This window comes from Schistocerca gregaria, chromosome 3, assembly GCF_023897955.1.
Source record: "Schistocerca gregaria isolate iqSchGreg1 chromosome 3, iqSchGreg1.2, whole genome shotgun sequence".
Classification (NCBI taxonomy): domain Eukaryota; kingdom Metazoa; phylum Arthropoda; class Insecta; order Orthoptera; family Acrididae; genus Schistocerca; species Schistocerca gregaria.
The window spans coordinates 59,736,719-59,759,477 of record NC_064922.1 but is presented as its reverse complement, the minus strand read 5'-3'; the positions used below and the strand labels follow the sequence as shown (position 1 = coordinate 59,759,477).

The 22,759-nt window shown below is 26.5% G+C and overlaps 2 protein-coding genes and 1 long non-coding RNA gene across 3 annotated transcripts in view; 1 reads left to right on the top strand and 2 right to left on the bottom strand.

The window, feature by feature from the left end:
* LOC126355112 (uncharacterized) overlaps positions 1-22,759 on the bottom strand; it is a 165,988-nt gene that overhangs the window by 85,513 nt on the left and 57,716 nt on the right. The window lies entirely within an intron of this gene.
* Positions 1-22,759, bottom strand: part of LOC126355104 (NADH-ubiquinone oxidoreductase chain 5-like) — a 111,605-nt gene that overhangs the window by 45,939 nt on the left and 42,907 nt on the right. The window lies entirely within an intron of this gene.
* Positions 8,037-9,496, top strand: LOC126355099 (NADH-ubiquinone oxidoreductase chain 5-like). Its single transcript, XM_050005293.1, has one exon. It carries the CDS (start codon positions 8,567-8,569, stop codon positions 9,116-9,118), a length of 552 nt encoding a protein of 183 aa, XP_049861250.1. The 5' UTR covers positions 8,037-8,566; the 3' UTR covers positions 9,119-9,496.

Below are 22,759 nucleotides of genomic sequence, written 5' to 3'. Positions count from 1 at the left end.
ATTCCTAGTTCAATTGTTGGTGCTAATCTTCTTCTAAAGAATGCTCAAAAAAAAGAAACGAAAAATAATACCTCTGATGCAATAAATAAAATTATTCCTCATTGTAATCCAATTGATACAAATCCTGTATGTAATCCTTGATATGTTCCTTCTCGTACTACATCTCGTCATCATTGAATTATAGTTAGTAGGGTAATTCCAAATCCAATTATGAATAAGTTAATATTAAATAGGTGGAATCATTTTGCTAGTCCTGATACTAGGACTATTGCTCCAATTGCTCCTGTTAATGGTCAAGGTCTGTAGTCTACTAAGTGGAATGGGTGGTTTGAGTGAGTTGTTAACATAGGTTTAATATACTTCTCTAGAATATAGAGTTCTTAGAATTGAGAAAACATAGGCTTGAATTATTGCTACTGCTGATTCTAGAATTAATAGAAGTATTTGTCCAATAATTAGTAATGAGATTAAGTTTATTGCTATAGATGGTCCTGTGTTTCCTAATAAGGTTAATAATAAGTGTCCTGCAATTATATTTGCTGCCAACCGTACTGCTAATGTACCTGGTCGAATAACATTACTAATTGTTTCAATTAGTACTATAAATGATATTAATGCAGGCGGTGTACCTTGTGGTACAAGGTGTGTAAATATATGATTAGTATGGTTAATTCATCCAAATAATATAAATCTTAGCCATATAGGTAGGGCAATTGCAAATGTTAATGCTAAATGTCTTGTTCTAGTAAAAATATAAGGGAATAATCCTATGAAATTGTTAAATAATATTATAATAAAAATTGAGATGAAAATGAATGTTGTTCCATTAAATGATTTTGGTCCAAGAAGTGTTTTAAATTCATTATGTAAGGTTAAATTTAGTTTATTTCAGATAATGTTAATTCGTGATGGTGTAAGTCAAAATAGTGATGGGATTAATAATAGTCCTAGAAATGTTCTAGTTCAATTTAATGATAAATTAAAGATGTTAGTTGATGGGTCAAATGTTGAGAATAGATTTGTTATCATTTTCAATTTAAGTTTTTTATTTCAATTGTTCCTTTTTCTGCTCTTTTAATAAGGTTAGGTTTAAATGTCAAGAAGTTTATTTGATTAAACAAGATTAATGTAGCTGAAAATATAATGAATAGTGAGAATCATATAAGAGGGGATATTTGAGGGATTTGGATATAATTTCCCCATCAGAAGTAGTCGTTAATTTACTATTATTTGGTTTAAGAGACCATTACTTACTTTCAGTCATCTGATGAATTTCAAGGTGTACTAATTCTTTTTAGTTACTTTAGATTGACACTCTAATGTTATTTATTTTAACTAACTCCTTAAATTATCTTAGATAATCACTTAATAAATAAATTTACTGAAGTTCTTTCAATTACAATTGGTATAAATCTGTGGTTTGCTCCACAGACTTCTGAGCATTGTCCAAAGAATAATCCAGGTCGATTTATTGTGAATGTTCCTTGATTTAACCGACCTGGCGTTGCATCAATTTTAACCCCTAATGCAGGAACTGCTCATGAGTGTAGAACATCTGATGCTCTTGTTAATACTCGTACTTCTGTATTTATTGGTAGGATTGTTCGGTTATCTACATCTAGTAGTCGGAATCCATCATTTTCTAGGTCTTGTTCTGGTGTTATATAAGTGTCAAATTCTACGTCTATGAAGTCTGAATATTCATATCTTCAATATCATTGTCGTCCAATGGTTTTAATTGTAATTATTGCATCTACTGAATCATCAAGTAAATATAATAGTCGTAATGATGGAAGGGCAATAAAAATTAATGTAATTGCTGGTAAAGCTGTTCAGATTGTTTCAATTAAATGTCCATGAAGTATATTACGGTTAGTATAGGCAATAAATAATATATAACTTAGGGCATAACCTACAATTACTGTAATTAATAATAATACGACCATAGTATGATCATGAAAGAATGATAATTGCTCCATTAATGGTGAAGCTCCATCTTGAAGAGATAAATTTGATCATGTTGCCATTAATAAATATTTTCTAATAAAAGGTCAAACCTTTATTTGTAGAGCTTAAATCTACTGCACTAATCTGCCATATTAGAATCTAGAGATTAATGGTAATTCTGAGTAATTATGTTCTGCAGGAGGGTTATTTTGTAGTCATTCTGTTGATCTTCTTATGTTAGCTCTAAATATAATTGCTCGGTTTGTAATCATTCTTTCTCATATAATTACAATGAATATAATGATTCCTACAATAGAAATTGTAGACCCAATTCTTGATACTACGTTTCATGATGTATATGCGTCTGGGTAGTCACAGTATCGTCGAGGTATTCCTGCTAATCCTAGGAAGTGTTGAGGAAAGAATGTTAAATTTACTCCAATGAATATAATTGTAAATTGGATTTTTAATCATGTATTATTTATAGTTAATCCTGTAAATAGTGGATATCATTGAATGACACCTCCTATAATTGCAAATACTGCTCCTATAGATAATACATAATGAAAGTGGGCTACTACATAATATGTATCATGTAATACAATATCAAGTGATGAATTTGCTAATACTAATCCTGTTAATCCACCAATTGTAAATAGAAAAATAAATCCTAGAGCTCATAATAATGGTGGATTGAACTTGAATTTAGTTCCATATAATGTAGCTAATCATCTAAATACCTTAATTCCTGTAGGTACAGCAATAATTATTGTTGCTGATGTAAAATATGCTCGTGTGTCAACATCCATTCCTACTGTAAATATATGATGTGCTCATACAATAAATCCTATTAGTCCAATTGATAGTATAGCATAAATTATACCTAATGTTCCAAATGATTCAATTTTTCCTCTTTCTTGACATACAATATGTGAAATAATTCCGAACCACGGTAGAATTAAAATATAAACTTCTGGGTGTCCAAAGAATCAAAATAGATGTTGATATAGAATTGGGTCACCCCCTTAAAATAGGTTATTATAATATAATATATATAATAATATGTAATTTAATATTTAATATTATTATAATTGGATATAATAAATAAAATTATTAATTTAAATATAAAATATTATAATTAATATAAATAATTATTTTAATTATAATAATATAATTATGTAAATTATCTATAATTAGATTATTTAACTAATATATATGAAAGTTAACTTAATATAAAAAAAAGAATTCATATTAATAACATATTATATTAAATTATAGTTAAGAGGAGGTGGGTTACAATAGATTTTTGTTTATAACTGATTTGATAGTGAAATACTGTTAATGAAGGTGGATTTGATAGTAATTTAATTTATTTAATTTAACTGATATTGGCTCTGAGATGTGTACACATCGCCCGTCGCTCTCATTATTGATTATTCTATTTTATTTTAAAGTAGCTTCAATTTAGATGAGATAAGTCGTAACATAGTAGATGTACTGGAAAGTGTATCTAGGAAGAGTTTCAAGATATAACTTTTAGTAAAGTGTTTCATTTACACTGAAAATTTTTCTGTGCAAATCAGGATATCTTGATTATTTATTTTATTATATTTATTTTTTGTTTATTTAATTATTTAATATAAATAATTTTATTGTATTTTTGTCTTAGTATATTTTATAGAATTGATTTTTTAAATTATAGTTTATTGGTAAAGTAAGTGTTTTATGAAATATTATTTTAAATTTTTTTAAGTAGATTTTATTTATTGTACCTTTTGTATCAGGGTTTATCAAAATTTTAGTATTTATTTTACTTGTCTCGATTTGGGTTGATTTATAAATAATTTATAGTTAATGTATCATAGTTATTATTAAATTTTTTATAGAAATGAGATGTTAATCGTTTCCCAATTAAGAAAAAATTTAATTTTTTAAAGTTATTTGTTTTTATTTAATTTTTTAAGTAAAAATATTAACTTATTTATTCTTTAAGGGATAAGCTTTGAAGTTAATAACCTATAATTTATTTTATAGAAATATAATAGTAAGCTTTAAACCAGCTATCTTTAAGATTACGTTTTAGTTCATTATTTTTTATTTTGATTTTATAAATATTTTAGGTTTTTTATTAAGATTATTAATTTAATTTTAAAATTTTTGTAATAATGATAGAATTAGTATATTTATTTGTATGAAATTTTTACCTTGTGAACTTATTATAAGGAACTAGGCAAAATTGATTTCCGGCTGTTTATCAAAAACATGTCCTCTTGTTTATATTTTGAGGTCTGGCCTGCTCACTGAGCGTATTTTTAAAGAGCCGCGGTATTTTGGCCGTGCAAAGGTAGCATAATCATTAGTCTCTTAATTAGTGGCTGGAATGAATGGCTTGACGAGAAATCAACTGTCTCTTAATAAATTTTTGAATTTAACTTTTGAGTCAAAAGGCTTAAATTCTTCTTTAGGACGAGAAGACCCTATAGAGCTTGACATTTTACTTTTATATAGTTTTTTGTTTGTCTTTCTATATTTAATGATGATGTTTTGTTGAGGTGGTATGAAGAATAGATAAACTCTTCATTATTATATCATTTATTTATGTTTGTTATTTTGATCCATAATTTATGATCATAAGATTAAGTTACCTTAGGGATAACAGCGTAATTGTTTTTGAGAGCTCATATCGACAAAGCAGATTGCGACCTCGATGTTGGATTAAGAAAAATTTTGTGTGCAGGAGCCCAATGATTAGGTCTGTTCGACCTTTAAATTCTTACATGATCTGAGTTCAGACCGGCGTGAGCCAGGTCGGTTTCTATCCTAAGATTGTTAATCCATATTAGTACGAAAGGACCATATGGTTAAAATATTTTTTGTTATATTGATTAATATTAATTTATTTACTATTTTGACAGATTAATGTGTTGAATTTAGAATTCATTTATGTAGATTTTTTCTACAAATAGTATTGATACTTTATGATTTATTTATATTTATTTTGAATTTTCTTTTATTGGTTATTTGTGTTTTAATTAGTGTTGCCTTTTTAACTTTATTAGAGCGTAAGGTTTTAGGTTATATCCAGATTCGAAAGGGTCCAAATAAGGTAGGATTTGTTGGAATTCCTCAGCCATTTAGAGATGCTATTAAGTTAATTTGTAAGGAGCAGCCAATTCCTATTATATCTAATTACCTACTTTATTATTTTTCCCCTGTTTTTAATTTAATGATTTCTTTAGCCGTTTGAGTAATTTTTCCTTATTTAACTTATATGTGTTCTTTTTCTTATGGATTTTTATTTTTTTTATGTTGTACTAGATTAGGTGTTTATACTGTTATAATTGCTGGTTGATCTTCTAATTGAAATTATTCATTATTAGGTTCTCGTCGTTCTGTTGCTCAAACAATTTCTTATGAAGTTAGTTTAGCTTTAATTTTATTGTCTTTAATTATTTTAATTGGTAGTTTTAATATGTTTGATTTTATAAACTATCAGCTTTATTGTTGATTTATTATTATTTCTTTTCCTTTAGCTTTAGCTTGTTTTGCTTCTTGCTTAGCTGAAACTAATCGTACTCCTTTTGATTTTGCTGAAGGGGAATCTGAGTTAGTTTCAGGATTTAATATTGAGTATGGTGCGGGTGGTTTTACTTTAATTTTTTTAGCTGAATATACTAGAATTGTCTTCATAAGAATGTTATTGGCTTTAATTTTTTTGGGCGGTGATTTTTATTCTTTTATATTTTTTATTAAGCTTGCTATTATATCTTTTGGTTTTATTTGGGTTCGTGGAACATTACCACGGTTCCGTTATGATAAATTAATGTACTTAGCTTGAAAAAGTTTTTTACCTTTATCTTTGAATTTTTTTATTTTCTTTGTTGGTTTAAAGATTTTATTTATCTCATTTGTTTAGTGACATTTTTTGAGAAAAGTTAATAGAAGAGTTAAACTTCTAATTTTATGTTTTCAAAACATATGCTTTTCCTAAGCTAATTAACTTTATTCCTTAATTAATTTATCTCATGCGTTTGCGACATGGACATTAATTAAGAAATATGTGAAGTAAATAATTGTTAAGATTTGACCTGTTATAATATAAGGTTCTTCAACAAGTCGTTTACCAATTCACGTTAGTAAGCATACAACAACTACTATAATTCAGAATAAAATTTGATTAATAGGGTAAAATTGAATGCCTCGGAATGGTGTTTTATTATAAAATGGTAAAATTATTAAGATTCTAATTGATAAAAATAATGCAATAACACCTCCTAACTTATTAGGGATAGATCGTAGAATTGCATATGCAAATAGGAAATATCATTCTGGTTGAATGTGAACTGGTGTTACTAATGGGTTGGCAGGTACAAAGTTATCTGGATCTCCTAATAGGTAAGGATTAATTAAACATAGTATAATTAATAATGATGTTATTATTACAAATGTAATAGAATCCTTAAAGGTAAAGTATGGATGGAATGGAATTTTTTCAATATCTCCATTTAGTCCAAGAGGATTATTAGATCCTGTTTGGTGAAGAAAAAATAAATGAATTGCTGCTATAGCAGCAATAATAAATGGTAATACAAAATGGAATGTGAAGAATCGATTTAATGTTGCATTATCAACAGCGAATCCTCCTCATACTCATTGGACTAAATCTGTTCCTAAGTATGGGATTGCTGATAATAAATTAGTAATTACTGTTGCACCTCAAAAAGATATTTGGCCTCAGGGTAAGACATATCCTATAAATGCAGTTGCTATAACTAAAAATAAAATCACTGTACCAATTATTCAGGTATGTATATATATATATAAGATCCATAGTAAATTCCCCGTCCTACATGTAAGTAAATACAAATAAAAAATATAGGTGCTCCATATGCGTGTAAGGTTCGGATAATTCAACCATTATTTACGTCTCGGCAGATGTGTACTACACTACTGAATGCTATTTCAATATTTGATGTATAATGTATAGCTAAAAATAGTCCAGTTACGATTTGAATTACCAAACATAACCCTAATAGGGATCCAAAATTTCATCAAAATGAAATATTTGTTGGGGCAGGTAAGTCAATTAAAGAGTTATTAATAATTTTAATTAAAGGATGTCTTAATCGTAAGGGTTTATTCATTAGTAATTATCTTATTTTACGAATAGGTCCCTGATTAATATTGGTGATTTTAACAACTGCTAGTAGTGCTAAAAATAAATAAATTATTATTATTATTGTAATAATGAATGTTGGTCTATTATATAATTTTTCTAAAGATATTGTTATTTCTTGATAATTGATTGAATTATCAATATTTATAGTTTCGGTGTTTTTGAAAAAGTCTATAAATATATATATATCTAGAATAATTAATATTAATATGATAAATACTCACATTATTAATGTAATAATTATAGTGATTGATTTAGGCTGAAATATTTCGTTTGATGCAATTCTTGTAATGTAAATAAATAATACTAGTATACCACCAAGAAATGTTAAAAATAAAATATATGATAATCAATATCTTTCTATTATTGTTCCTGTTATTAATCCAACTAGGAAGGTTTGAAGGATAATAAAAAGCATTATTGATATTGGGTGTCTTAATTTAATAAAATTAATATTTATTACATTTGATAATGATATAATTATTATTTTGATCATTTCAGGGGTTAGTTTATTTAAAATACCGGTTTTGGGGACCGACGATGGAAGCTTTTCCACCTCTGAAGTTTTAAAAGTGGGGGCTGGACTTATTTCCGGTTTACAAGACCGGCGTTTTTTTTAAACTATTAAAACTAATGTTTATATTCTCTATTTTTACTTCTTTATTGATTTATTTTGCTGGTGTTTATGTTTTTTCTTCTAAACATAAATATTTATTAATGGTTCTATTGAGATTAGAATATATTGTTCTTTCTTTATTTATGTTAGTTATTGTTTTTCTTATTGAGTTTGATTATGATTATTTTTTTCCTGTTATTTTTTTAGTTTTTTCTGTTTGTGAGGGTGCTCTTATTTTTATATCTTTTGTTATATATATTTCTTCTTTGGTTATTTATTATAGAGAGGATTATATATCTGGTGAAAAGAATATAAATCGTTTTATTATTATTGTTTTAATATTTATTCTTTCTATAGGTTTTTTAATTATTAGTCCTAATTTAATTAGAATTGTATTAGGTTGAGATGGTTTAGGTTTAGTTTCTTATTGTTTAGTTATTTATTATCAAAATGTAAAATCTTATAGTGCTGGTATATTAACTGCACTTTCTAATCGTATTGGTGATGTTGCTATTTTAATTTCTATTGCATGAATGTTAAATTTTGGTGGTTGAAATTATATTTATTATTATGATTTTATTTCTAATTCTTTTGAAATAAAGCTCATTACTATATTAATTGTTTTAGCAGCTATAACTAAGAGAGCTCAGATTCCTTTCTCTTCATGACTTCCTGCTGCTATAGCAGCTCCTACTCCTGTTTCTGCTTTAGTTCATTCTTCTACTCTTGTTACTGCTGGTGTTTATTTATTAATTCGTTTTAGACCAATATTGGATACTTATAATTGTGGTTGATTTTTACTTTTAATTGGTTGTATAACTATATTTATGGCTGGATTGGGCGCTAATTTTGAGTTTGATTTAAAGAAGATTATTGCTCTTTCTACTTTAAGACAACTTGGTTTAATAATAAGAATTTTGGCTATAGGTTATCCAAAGCTTGCATTTTTTCATTTATTGGCTCATGCTTTATTTAAGGCATTATTATTTATATGTGCAGGTTCAATAATTCATAATTTGAAGGATTCTCAGGATATTCGTTTTATAGGATCAATAGTTAATTTCATACCTTTAACTTCAGTTTGTTTTAATGTTTCTAGTTTATCTTTGTGTGGAATACCTTTTTTAGCGGGATTTTATTCAAAGGATTTAATTCTTGAGATGGTTTGTTTAAGATTAATTAATTGTTTAATTTTTTTTCTTTATTTTTTTTCTACTGGTTTAACTGCTTCTTATTCTTTTCGTTTGTTTTATTATTCAATATCTGGTGATAATAATTTTTATTCTAGATTTTCTTTTGATGATAAGGGTTATTATATTTCATTTGGAATAATTGGTCTATTGTTTGTTGCTGTTTTTGGTGGTAGTCTTTTATCTTGATTAATTTTTCCTATTCCTCATGTGATTGCTTTACCTTATTATTTAAAGTTTTTAACTATTACAGTTGTTATTTTAGGTGCTTATTTAGGTTATCTTATTTCTAATTTTGATTTTTCTCATAATTTATTTTCTTTAAGTATACTTTCTTTTGTTAGATTTGCTGGTTCTATATGATTTATACCTTTTCTTTCAACTAAGTTTATTAGATATATTCCTTTAAAAATAGGTTATTATTCATCTAAGTCATTTGATTATGGTTGAGGTGAATTACTTGGTGGTCAAGGTTTATATAGATTATTTATTTATTTAATTGGTTATATTCAAGGTTGATATGATTCTAATTTCAAGATTTATCTTTTAACTTTTATTTTTTGAATATTTATTTTGGTATATATTGTTTTTCGTTTACTTAAATAGCTTATAATTAGAGCGTGACACTGAAGATGTTAAGGAAGTATTTTTACTTTTAAGTATTTATAAATATAGATATATTATTTTTACAGTGAAAATGTAATGTTTTATTTAAACTATATAAATTTTAGAAATGTTAACGGAGTTTAACCGCTAATATAAAAAGTTAGCAGCTTTCATATTGGCTTTACATTTCCTTAATTGGAACTATTATAGTTCAATTATATTATTAACAGTAATACGCCTCTCTTTGGCTTCAATTAATAAGAATAAGGGTAGTACATACCAATCTTCCAGGTCGAAACTGACTGCAATATTTCGCTTCTTATTCTATTTAAGGTTGATTGATAATATCAATACTTTTTGAATGCAACCCAAATGTTATATTTAACTACAACCCTTTATTCTGCTCATTGTAATGCTCCTTGGTTTCATTCATGGTATAGTCCTCCTAATAGAACTAGAATAAAAAATATTGTTGATACTGTTCAGATTATAATGTCTGAAGTTTTAAAAATAATTACAATTGGTAGAATTAGTGCAATTTCTACATCAAAAATTAAAAAGATTACTGCGATTAGGAAGAATCGTATTGAGAATGGTATTCGTGCTGATCTTTTTGGATCAAACCCACATTCAAATGGTGATCTTTTTTCTCGATCATTAATTAATTTTTTTGATAGTGTTGTTGCCAGGATTATAACAATTATTGGAATAATAAATCTAATGAAAACTCTTGTTGATAGAATTAGAATTGTTTTTCTTGATTTATATCAAGCTTTCTGATTGGAAGTCAAATGTACTATTTATACTAGAAAAACAATTATCTACCTCATCAATAAATAGAGATATATAAGAATAATCATACTACGTCTACGAAGTGTCAGTATCATGCTGCTGCTTCAAATCCAAAGTGATGTCTTGGTGAAAATTGATTTATTGAGTGTCGAAGTAGACATGTTGATAAAAAGATTGTTCCAATAATTACGTGTAAACCATGGAATCCTGTTGCAACAAAGAATGTTGATCCATAAACTGCATCTGCAATGGTAAAAGGTGCTTCTCAATATTCATATGCTTGAAGTATTGTAAAGTATAGTCCTAATAACACTGTGAAGAATAATCCTTGTAGTGCTTGAGTATGATTAGATTCCATTAAACTATGATGTGCTCATGTTACTGTTACTCCTGATGCTAAAAGAATAGCTGTATTAAGTAATGGAATTTGTATAGGGTTAAAGGGTTGAATTCCTATTGGAGGTCATAGTATTCCTAGTTCAATTGTTGGTGCTAATCTTCTTCTAAAGAATGCTCAAAAAAAAGAAACGAAAAATAATACCTCTGATGCAATAAATAAAATTATTCCTCATCGTAATCCAATTGATACAAATCCTGTATGTAATCCTTGATATGTTCCTTCTCGTACTACATCTCGTCATCATTGAATTATAGTTAGTAGGGTAATTCCAAATCCAATTATGAATAAGTTAATATTAAATAGGTGGAATCATTTTGCTAGTCCTGATACTAGGACTATTGCTCCAATTGCTCCTGTTAATGGTCAAGGTCTGTAGTCTACTAAGTGGAATGGGTGGTTTGAGTGAGTTGTTAACATAGGTTTAATATACTTCTCTAGAATATAGAGTTCTTAGAATTGAGAAAACATAGGCTTGAATTATTGCTACTGCTGATTCTAGAATTAATAGAAGTATTTGTCCAATAATTAGTAATGAGATTAAGTTTATTGCTATAGATGGTCCTGTGTTTCCTAATAAGGTTAATAATAAGTGTCCTGCAATTATATTTGCTGCCAACCGTACTGCTAATGTACCTGGTCGAATAACATTACTAATTGTTTCAATTAGTACTATAAATGATATTAATGCAGGCGGTGTACCTTGTGGTACAAGGTGTGTAAATATATGATTAGTATGGTTAATTCATCCAAATAATATAAATCTTAGCCATATAGGTAGGGCAATTGCAAATGTTAATGCTAAATGTCTTGTTCTAGTAAAAATATAAGGGAATAATCCTATGAAATTGTTAAATAATATTATAATAAAAATTGAGATGAAAATGAATGTTGTTCCATTAAATGATTTTGGTCCAAGAAGTGTTTTAAATTCATTATGTAAGGTTAAATTTAGTTTATTTCAGATAATGTTAATTCGTGATGGTGTAAGTCAAAATAGTGATGGGATTAATAATAGTCCTAGAAATGTTCTAGTTCAATTTAATGATAAATTAAAGATGTTAGTTGATGGGTCAAATGTTGAGAATAGATTTGTTATCATTTTCAATTTAAGTTTTTTATTTCAATTGTTCCTTTTTCTGCTCTTTTAATAAGGTTAGGTTTAAATGACAAGAAGTTTATTTGATTAAACAAGATTAATGTAGCTGAAAATATAATGAATAGTGAGAATCATATAAGAGGGGATATTTGAGGGATTTGGATATAATTTCCCCATCAGAAGTAGTCGTTAATTTACTATTATTTGGTTTAAGAGACCATTACTTACTTTCAGTCATCTGATGAATTTCAAGGTGTACTAATTCTTTTTAGTTACTTTAGATTGACACTCTAATGTTATTTATTTTAACTAACTCCTTAAATTATCTTAGATAATCACTTAATAAATAAATTTACTGAAGTTCTTTCAATTACAATTGGTATAAATCTGTGGTTTGCTCCACAGATTTCTGAGCATTGTCCAAAGAATAATCCAGGTCGATTTATTGTGAATGTTCCTTGATTTAACCGACCTGGCGTTGCATCAATTTTAACCCCTAATGCAGGAACTGCTCATGAGTGTAGAACATCTGATGCTCTTGTTAATACTCGTACTTCTGTATTTATTGGTAGGATTGTTCGGTTATCTACATCTAGTAGTCGGAATCCATCATTTTCTAGGTCTTGTTCAGGTGTTATATAAGTGTCAAATTCTACGTCTATGAAGTCTGAATATTCATATCTTCAATATCATTGTCGTCCAATGGTTTTAATTGTAATTATTGCATCTACTGAATCATCAAGTAAATATAATAGTCGTAATGATGGAAGGGCAATAAAAATTAATGTAATTGCTGGTAAAGCTGTTCAGATTGTTTCAATTAAATGTCCATGAAGTATATTACGGTTAGTATAGGCAATAAATAATATATAACTTAGGGCATAACCTACAATTACTGTAATTAATAATAATACGACCATAGTATGATCATGAAAGAATGATAATTGCTCCATTAATGGTGAAGCTCCATCTTGAAGAGATAAATTTGATCATGTTGCCATTAATAAATATTTTCTAATAAAAGGTCAAACCTTTATTTGTAGAGCTTAAATCTACTGCACTAATCTGCCATATTAGAATCTAGAGATTAATGGTAATTCTGAGTAATTATGTTCTGCAGGAGGGTTATTTTGTAGTCATTCTGTTGATCTTCTTATGTTAGCTCTAAATATAATTGCTCGGTTTGTAATCATTCTTTCTCATATAATTACAATGAATATAATGATTCCTACAATAGAAATTGTAGACCCAATTCTTGATACTACGTTTCATGATGTATATGCGTCTGGGTAGTCAGAGTATCGTCGAGGTATTCCTGCTAATCCTAGGAAGTGTTGAGGAAAGAATGTTAAATTTACTCCAATGAATATAATTGTAAATTGGATTTTTAATCATGTATTATTTATAGTTAATCCTGTAAATAGTGGATATCATTGAATGACACCTCCTATAATTGCAAATACTGCTCCTATAGATAATACATAATGAAAGTGGGCTACTACATAATATGTATCATGTAATACAATATCAAGTGATGAATTTGCTAATACTAATCCTGTTAATCCACCAATTGTAAATAGGAAAATAAATCCTAGAGCTCATAATAATGGTGGATTGAACTTGAATTTAGTTCCATATAATGTAGCTAATCATCTAAATACCTTAATTCCTGTAGGTACAGCAATAATTATTGTTGCTGATGTAAAATATGCTCGTGTGTCAACATCCATTCCTACTGTAAATATATGATGTGCTCATACAATAAATCCTATTAGTCCAATTGATAGTATAGCATAAATTATACCTAATGTTCCAAATGATTCAATTTTTCCTCTTTCTTGACATACAATATGTGAAATAATTCCGAACCCCGGTAGAATTAAAATATAAACTTCTGGGTGTCCAAAGAATCAAAATAGATGTTGATATAGAATTGGGTCACCCCCTTAAAATAGGTTATTATAATATAATATATATAATAATATGTAATTTAATATTTAATATTATTGTAATTGGATATAATAAATAAAATTATTAATTTAAATATAAAATATTATAATTAATATAAATAATTATTTTAATTATAATAATATAATTATGTAAATTATCTATAATTAGATTATTTAACTAATATATATGAAAGTTAACTTAATATAGAAAAAAGAATTCATATTAATAACATATTATATTAAATTACATAATTGTATAAAATATATTTATTATATTATTTAATCTTTCTTTATTTATTAGTGAAAAGAAAGATTAAATAAGGAAGAATATAATACATTATTGCTATACATGTTCCATACTAATCTTTAATTATATATAATAGAGAAGTTGTTGTGGTCATACATAGGGGCGTTTCTTTTTTTTTTTGTTAATGTTTGTGGTTTTTTTCTTTTTTTTTTCTTTAAATATTTGAATCTTTTATTTTTTCCTGAATTAATAGATTTAAAATTTTCTTATTTTTTATTTTTAAAAGTTTTATTCTTGCTTGTTATTCACTTTTTCTTTGTATTATATGTAAGTTTTGTTAGACTAAATGTTCTTTTTGCAGTAATTTGATTTAATTATCAAGTGATTTTGGATTTAGCAATTGATTTAGTATCGGCATAATTCGTGCCAGCAGCCGCGGTTATACGATTGATACAAGTGAATATTATTGGTTAAAACAGTTGTTTATATTATTAGGGTTGAAATATAAATTTGTAAGGTGAAATGTTAAAATTTATTTGTGGCCCTTTTTATAAATCTGTGAAATTTAAATAATAAACTAGGATTAGATACCCTATTATTTTAAATGTTAATTATATTTACCAGGGTACTATTAGTTAAGGTCTTTAAACCCAAAGAATTTGGCGGTATCTCATTCCATTCAGAGGAACCTACCCCATGATTGATAATACACGATTTACTCTACTTAATTTATTTGTTTGTATATCTCCGTTATCAGAGAATCTTTTTAGAGTTATAATTCTCAAGATTTATAATATTAAAATATTTCAGGTCAAGGTGCAGCTTATAGTTAAGAGGAGGTGGGTTACAATAGATTTTTGTTTATAACTGATTTGATAGTGAAATACTGTTAATGAAGGTGGATTTGATAGTAATTTAATTTATTTAATTTAACTGATATTGGCTCTGAGATGTGTACACATCGCCCGTCGCTCTCATTATTGATTATTCTATTTTATTTTAAAGTAGCTTCAATTTAGATGAGAAAAGTCGTAACATAGTAGATGTACTGGAAAGTGTATCTAGGAAGAGTTTCAAGATATAACTTTTAGTAAAGTGTTTCATTTACACTGAAAATTTTTCTGTGCAAATCAGGATATCTTGATTATTTATTTTATTATATTTATTTTTTGTTTATTTAATTATTTAATATAAATAATTTTATTGTATTTTTGTCTTAATATATTTTATAGAATTGATTTTTTAAATTATAGTTTATTGGTAATGTAAGTGTTTTATGAAATATTATTTTAAATTTTTTTAAGTAGATTTTATTTATTGTACCTTTTGTATCAGGGTTTATCAAAATTTTAGTATTTATTTTACTTGTCTCGATTTGGGTTGATTTATAAATAATTTATAGTTAATGTATCATAGTTATTATTTAATTATTTATAGAAATGAGATGTTAATCGTTTCCCAATTAAGAAAAAATTTAATTTTTTAAAGTTATTTGTTTTTATTTAATTTTTTAAGTAAAAATATTAACTTATTTATTCTTTAAGGGATAAGCTTTGAAGTTAATAACCTATAATTTATTTTATAGAAATATAATAGTAAGCTTTAAACCAGCTATCTTTAAGATTACGTTTTAGTTCATTATTTTTTATTTTGATTTTATAAATATTTTAGGTTTTTTATTAAGATTATTAATTTAATTTTAAAATTTTTGTAATAATGATAGAATTAGTATATTTATTTGTATGAAATTTTTACCTTGTGAACTTATTATAAGGAACTAGGCAAAATTGATTTCCGGCTGTTTATCAAAAACATGTCCTCTTGTTTATATTTTGAGGTCTGGCCTGCTCACTGAGCGTATTTTTAAAGAGCCGCGGTATTTTGACCGTGCAAAGGTAGCATAATCATTAGTCTCTTAATTAGTGGCTGGAATGAATGGCTTGACGAGAAATCAACTGTCTCTTAATAAATTTTTGAATTTAACTTTTGAGTCAAAAGGCTTAAATTCTTCTTTAGGACGAGAAGACCCTATAGAGCTTGACATTTTACTTTTATATAGTTTTTTGTTTGTCTTTCTATATTTAATGATGATGTTTTGTTGAGGTGACATGAAGAATAGATAAACTCTTCATTATTATATCATTTATTTATGTTTGTTATTTTGATCCATAATTTATGATCATAAGATTAAGTTACCTTAGGGATAACAGCGTAATTGTTTTTGAGAGCTCATATCGACAAAGCAGATTGCGACCTCGATGTTGGATTAAGAAAAATTTTGTGTGCAGGAGCCCAATGATTAGGTCTGTTCGACCTTTAAATTCTTACATGATCTGAGTTCAGACCGGCGTGAGCCAGGTCGGTTTCTATCCTAAGATTGTTAATCCATATTAGTACGAAAGGACCATATGGTTAAAATATTTTTTGTTATATTGATTAATATTAATTTATTTACTATTTTGACAGATTAATGTGTTGAATTTAGAATTCATTTATGTAGATTTTTTCTACAAATAGTATTGATACTTTATGATTTATTTATATTTATTTTGAATTTTCTTTTATTGGTTATTTGTGTTTTAATTAGTGTTGCCTTTTTAACTTTATTAGAGCGTAAGGTTTTAGGTTATATCCAGATTCGAAAGGGTCCAAATAAGGTAGGTTTTGTTGGAATTCCTCAGCCATTTAGAGATGCTATTAAGTTAATTTGTAAGGAGCAGCCAATTCCTATTATATCTAATTACCTACTTTATTATTTTTCCCCTGTTTTTAATTTAATGATTTCTTTAGCCGTTTGAGTAATTTTTCCTTATTTAACTTATATGTGTTCTTTTTCTTATGGATTTTTATTTTTTTTATGTTGTACTAGATTAGGTGTTTATACTGTTATAATTGCTGGTTGATCTTCTAATTGAAATTATTCATTATTAGGTTCTCGTCGTTCTGTTGCTCAAACAATTTCTTATGAAGTTAGTTTAGCTTTAATTTTATTGTCTTTAATTATTGTAATTGGTAGTTTTAATATGTTTGATTTTATAAAGTATCAGCTTTATTGTTGATTTATTATTATTTCTTTTCCTTTAGCTTTAGCTTGTTTTGCTTCTTGCTTAGCTGAAACTAATCGTACTCCTTTTGATTTTGCTGAAGGGGAATCTGAGTTAGTTTCAGGATTTAATATTGAGTATGGTGCGGGTGGTTTTACTTTAATTTTTTTAGCTGAATATACTAGAATTGTCTTCATAAGAATGTTATTGGCTTTAATTTTTTTTGGGCGGTGATTTTTATTCTTTTATATTTTTTATTAAGCTTGCTATTATATCTTTTGGTTTTATTTGGGTTCGTGGAACATTACCACGGTTCCGTTATGATAAATTAATGTACTTAGCTTGAAAAAGTTTTTTACCTTTATCTTTGAATTTTTTTATTTTCTTTGTTGGTTTAAAGATTTTATTTATCTCATTTGTTTAGTGAAATTTTTTGAGAAAAGTTAATAGAAGAGTTAAACTTCTAATTTTATGTTTTCAAAACATATGCTTTTCCTAAGCTAATTAACTTTATTCCTTAATTAATTTATCTCATGCGTTTGCGACATGGACATTAATTAAGAAATATGTGAAGTAAATAATTGTTAAGATTTGACCTGTTATAATATAAGGTTCTTCAACAGGTCGTTTACCAATTCACGTTAGTAAGCATACAACAACTACTATAATTCAGAATAAAATTTGATTAATAGGGTAAAATTGAATGCCTCGGAATGGTGTTTTATTATAAAATGGTAAAATTATTAAGATTCTAATTGATAAAAATAATGCAATAACACCTCCTAACTTATTAGGGATAGATCGTAGAATTGCATATGCAAATAGGAAATATCATTCTGGTTGAATGTGAACTGGTGTTACTAATGGGTTGGCAGGTACAAAGTTATCTGGATCTCCTAATAGGTAAGGATTAATTAAACATAGTATAATTAATAATGATGTTATTATTACAAATGTAATAGAATCCTTAAAGGTAAAGTATGGATGGAATGGAATTTTTTCAATATCTCCATTTAGTCCAAGAGGATTATTAGATCCTGTTTGGTGAAGAAAAAATAAATGAATTGCTGCTATAGCAGCAATAATAAATGGTAATACAAAATGGAATGTGAAGAATCGATTTAATGTTGCATTATCAACAGCGAATCCTCCTCATACTCATTGGACTAAATCTGTTCCTAAGTATGGGATTGCTGATAATAAATTAGTAATTACTGTTGCACCTCAAAAAGATATTTGGCCTCAGGGTAAGACATATCCTATAAATGCAGTTGCTATAACTAAAAATAAAATCACTGTACCAATTATATATATATAAGATCCATAGTAAATTCCCCGTTCTACATGTAAGTAAATACAAATAAAAAATATAGATGCTCCATTTGCGTGTAAGGTTCGGATAATTCAACCATTATTTACGTCTCGGCAGATGTGTACTACACTACTGAATGCTATTTCAATGTTTGATGTATAATGTATAGCTAAAAATAGTCCAGTTACGATTTGAATTACCAAACATAACCCTAATAGGGATCCAAAATTTCATCAAAATGAAATATTTGTTGGGCAGGTAAGTCAATTAAAGAGTTATTAATAATTTTAATTAAAGGATGTCTTAATCGTAAGGGTTTATCCATTAGTAACTTTCTTATTTTACGAATAGGTCCCTGATTAATATTGGTGATTTTAACAACTGCTAGTAGTGCTAAAAATAAATAAATTATTATTATTATTGTAATAATGAATGTTGGTCTATTATATAACTTTTCTAAAGATATTGTTATTTCTTGATAATTGATTGAATTATCAATATTTATAGTTTCGGTGTTTTTGAAAAAGTCTATAAATATAGATATATCTAGAATAATTAATATTAATATGATAAATACTCACATTATTAATGTAATAATTATAGTGATTGATTTAGGCTGAAATATTTCGTTTGATGCAATTCTTGTAATGTAAATAAATAATACTAGTATACCACCAAGAAATGTTAAAAATAAAATATATGATAATCAATATCTTTCTATTATTGTTCCTGTTATTAATCCAACTAGGAAGGTTTGAAGGATAATAAAAAGCATTATTGATATTGGGTGTCTTAATTTAATAAAATTAATATTTATTACATTTGATAATGATATAATTATTATTTTGATCATTTCAGGGGTTAGTTTATTTAAAATACCGGTTTTGGGGACCGATGATGGAAGCTTTTCCACCTCTGAAGTTTTAAAAGTGGGGGCTGGACTTATTTCCGGTTTACAAGACCGGCGTTTTTTTTAAACTATTAAAACTAATGTTTATATTCTCTATTTTTACTTCTTTATTGATTTATTTTGCTGGTGTTTATGTTATTTCTTCTAAACGTAAACATTTATTAATGGTTCTTTTGAGATTAGAATATATTGTTCTTTCTTTATTTATGTTAGTTATTGTTTTTCTTATTGAGTTTGATTATGATTATTTTTTCCTGTTATTTTTTTAGTTTTTTCTGTTTGTGAGGGTGCTTTAGGTCTTTCTATTTTAGTTTCAATAATTCGTTCTCATGGTAATGATTTTTTTAATTCTTTTGTTTTATCTTTATGTTAAAGTATTTATTTATAACTATTTTTTTGATCCCTCTTTGTTTATTAAATAATTGTTGATGGTTGGTTCATTCTTTAATGTTTCTGTCGGGTTTTGTTTTTATAATTTGTGTTTATTCATATGCTGATTTGAATATAATTAGATATTATTTTGGTATTGATTATTTTTCTTTTAGTTTAATTTTACTTAGTTTTTGGATTTGTTCTTTAATAATCACTGCTAGAGGTTCAGTTTATTTAAGTTCATATCATTCTAATTTTTTTGTTTTTATGGTTTTGATTTTAATAATTATGCTTTATTGTTCATTTGCTAGATTAAGTCTTCCTTCTTTTTATATTTTTTTTGAGGCTAGATTAGTTCCTACTTTACTTTTAATTTTGGGTTGGGGTTATCAACCTGAGCGTTTGCAGGCTGGTGTTTATTTAATTTTTTATACTTTGGTTGCTAGATTACCTTTATTATTAGTTTTATTTAAGGTTTATGATTTTTCTAATACTTTATATTTTCCTTTATTGGTTGATTTTGGTTCTTATTATTTTATGTTTTATGTATTTATAATTTTGGCTTTTTTAGTTAAGATACCTATGTTTTTGGTTCATTTATGACTTCCTAAGGCTCATGTAGAGGCCCCTATTTCAGGTAGAATAATTCTTGCTGGTGTTTTATTAAAGTTAGGTGGTTATGGTATTTTTCGTGTTATAAAGGTTATTTCTTATTTGGGTTTAAAGTTTAATTATTTTTGATTGTCTTTAGGTTTATCTGGGGGTGTTATTGTAAGATTTATTTGTTTTCGTCAGGTTGATTTAAAGTCTTTAATTGCATATTCTTCTGTTGCTCATATAAGAATGGTTATTGGTGGATTGATGACTATGAATTGATGAGGTTGTGTAGGTTCTCTTTCTCTAATGGTTGGTCATGGTTTATGTTCTTCTGGTTTATTTTGTTTATCTAATATTATTTATGAACGTTTAGGTAGACGAAGATTATTAATTAACAAGGGTATAATTAATTTGATGCCAAGAATGATTTCTTTTAAGATCATCAAATATGGCTGCTCCTCCTTCTTTAAATTTGGTAGGTGAAATTAGATTATTAAATAGAATTATATCTTGATCTTCTTTTAGATTCTTTGCTTTGATTTTTTTATCTTTTTTTAGAGCTGTTTATACTTTGTATATATTCTTATTCTCAGCATGGGAATTATTATTCTGGTGTTTATACTTGTTCTCTTGGTTATTTTCGTGAATATCATCTTTTACTTTTACATTGATTGCCTTTAAATATTCTCTGTTTAAGGGGTGAATATTTCTTTGTTTAGTTTGCTTAAGTATTTTAATTAAAAATATTGTTTTGTGGAATCAATGATATGAAGTTTTTCATCTTTTATATCTTTTGTTATATATATTTCTTCTTTGGTTATTTATTATAGAGAGGATTATATATCTGGTGAAAAGAATATAAATCGTTTTATTATTATTGTTTTAATATTTATTCTTTCTATAGGTTTTTTAATTATTAGTCCTAATTTAATTAGAATTTTATTAGGTTGAGATGGTTTAGGTTTAGTTTCTTATTGTTTAGTTATTTATTATCAAAATGTAAAATCTTATAGTGCTGGTATATTAACTGCACTTTCTAATCGTATTGGTGATGTTGCTATTTTAATTTCTATTGCATGAATGTTAAATTTTGGTGGTTGAAATTATATTTATTATTATGATTTTATTTCTAATTCTTTTGAAATAAAGCTCATTACTATATTAATTGTTTTAGCAGCTATAACTAAGAGAGCTCAGATTCCTTTCTCTTCATGACTTCCTGCTGCTATAGCAGCTCCTACTCCTGTTTCTGCTTTAGTTCATTCTTCTACTCTTGTTACTGCTGGTGTTTATTTATTAATTCGTTTTAGACCAATATTGGATACTTATAATTGTGGTTGATTTTTACTTTTAATTGGTTGTATAACTATATTTATGGCTGGATTGGGCGCTAATTTTGAGTTTGATTTAAAGAAGATTATTGCTCTTTCTACTTTAAGACAACTTGGTTTAATAATAAGAATTTTGGCTATAGGTTATCCAAAGCTTGCATTTTTTCATTTATTGGCTCATGCTTTATTTAAGGCATTATTATTTATATGTGCAGGTTCAATAATTCATAATTTGAAGGATTCTCAGGATATTCGTTTTATAGGATCAATTGTTAATTTCATACCTTTAACTTCAGTTTGTTTTAATGTTTCTAGTTTATCTTTGTGTGGAATACCTTTTTTAGCGGGATTTTATTCAAAGGATTTAATTCTTGAGATGGTTTGTTTAAGATGAATTAATTGTTTAATTTTTTTTCTTTATTTTTTTTCTACTGGTTTAACTGCTTCTTATTCTTTTCGTTTGTTTTATTATTCAATATCTGGTGATAATAATTTTTATTCTAGATTTTCTTTTGATGATAAGGGTTATTATATTTCATTTGGAATAATTGGTCTATTGTTTGTTGCTGTTTTTGGTGGTAGTCTTTTATCTTGATTAATTTTTCCTATTCCTCATGTGATTGCTTTACCTTATTATTTAAAGTTTTTAACTATTACAGTTGTTATTTTAGGTGCTTATTTAGGTTATCTTATTTCTAATTTTGATTTTTCTCATAATTTATTTTCTTTAAGTATACTTTCTTTTGTTAGATTTGCTGGTTCTATATGATTTATACCTTTTCTTTCAACTAAGTTTATTAGATATATTCCTTTAAAAATAGGTTATTATTCATCTAAGTCATTTGATTATGGTTGAGGCGAATTACTTGGTGGTCAAGGATTATATAGATTATTTATTTATTTAATTGGTTATATTCAAGGTTGATATGATTCTAATTTCAAGATTTATCTTTTAACTTTTATTTTTTGAATATTTATTTTGGTAATATTGTTTTTCGTTTACTTAAATAGCTTATAATTAGAGCGTGACACTGAAGATGTTAAGGAAGTATTTTTACTTTTAAGTATTTATAAATATAGATATATTATTTTTACAGTGAAAATGTAATGTTTTATTTAAACTATATAAATTTTAGAAATGTTAACGGAGTTTAACCGCTAATATAAAAAGTTA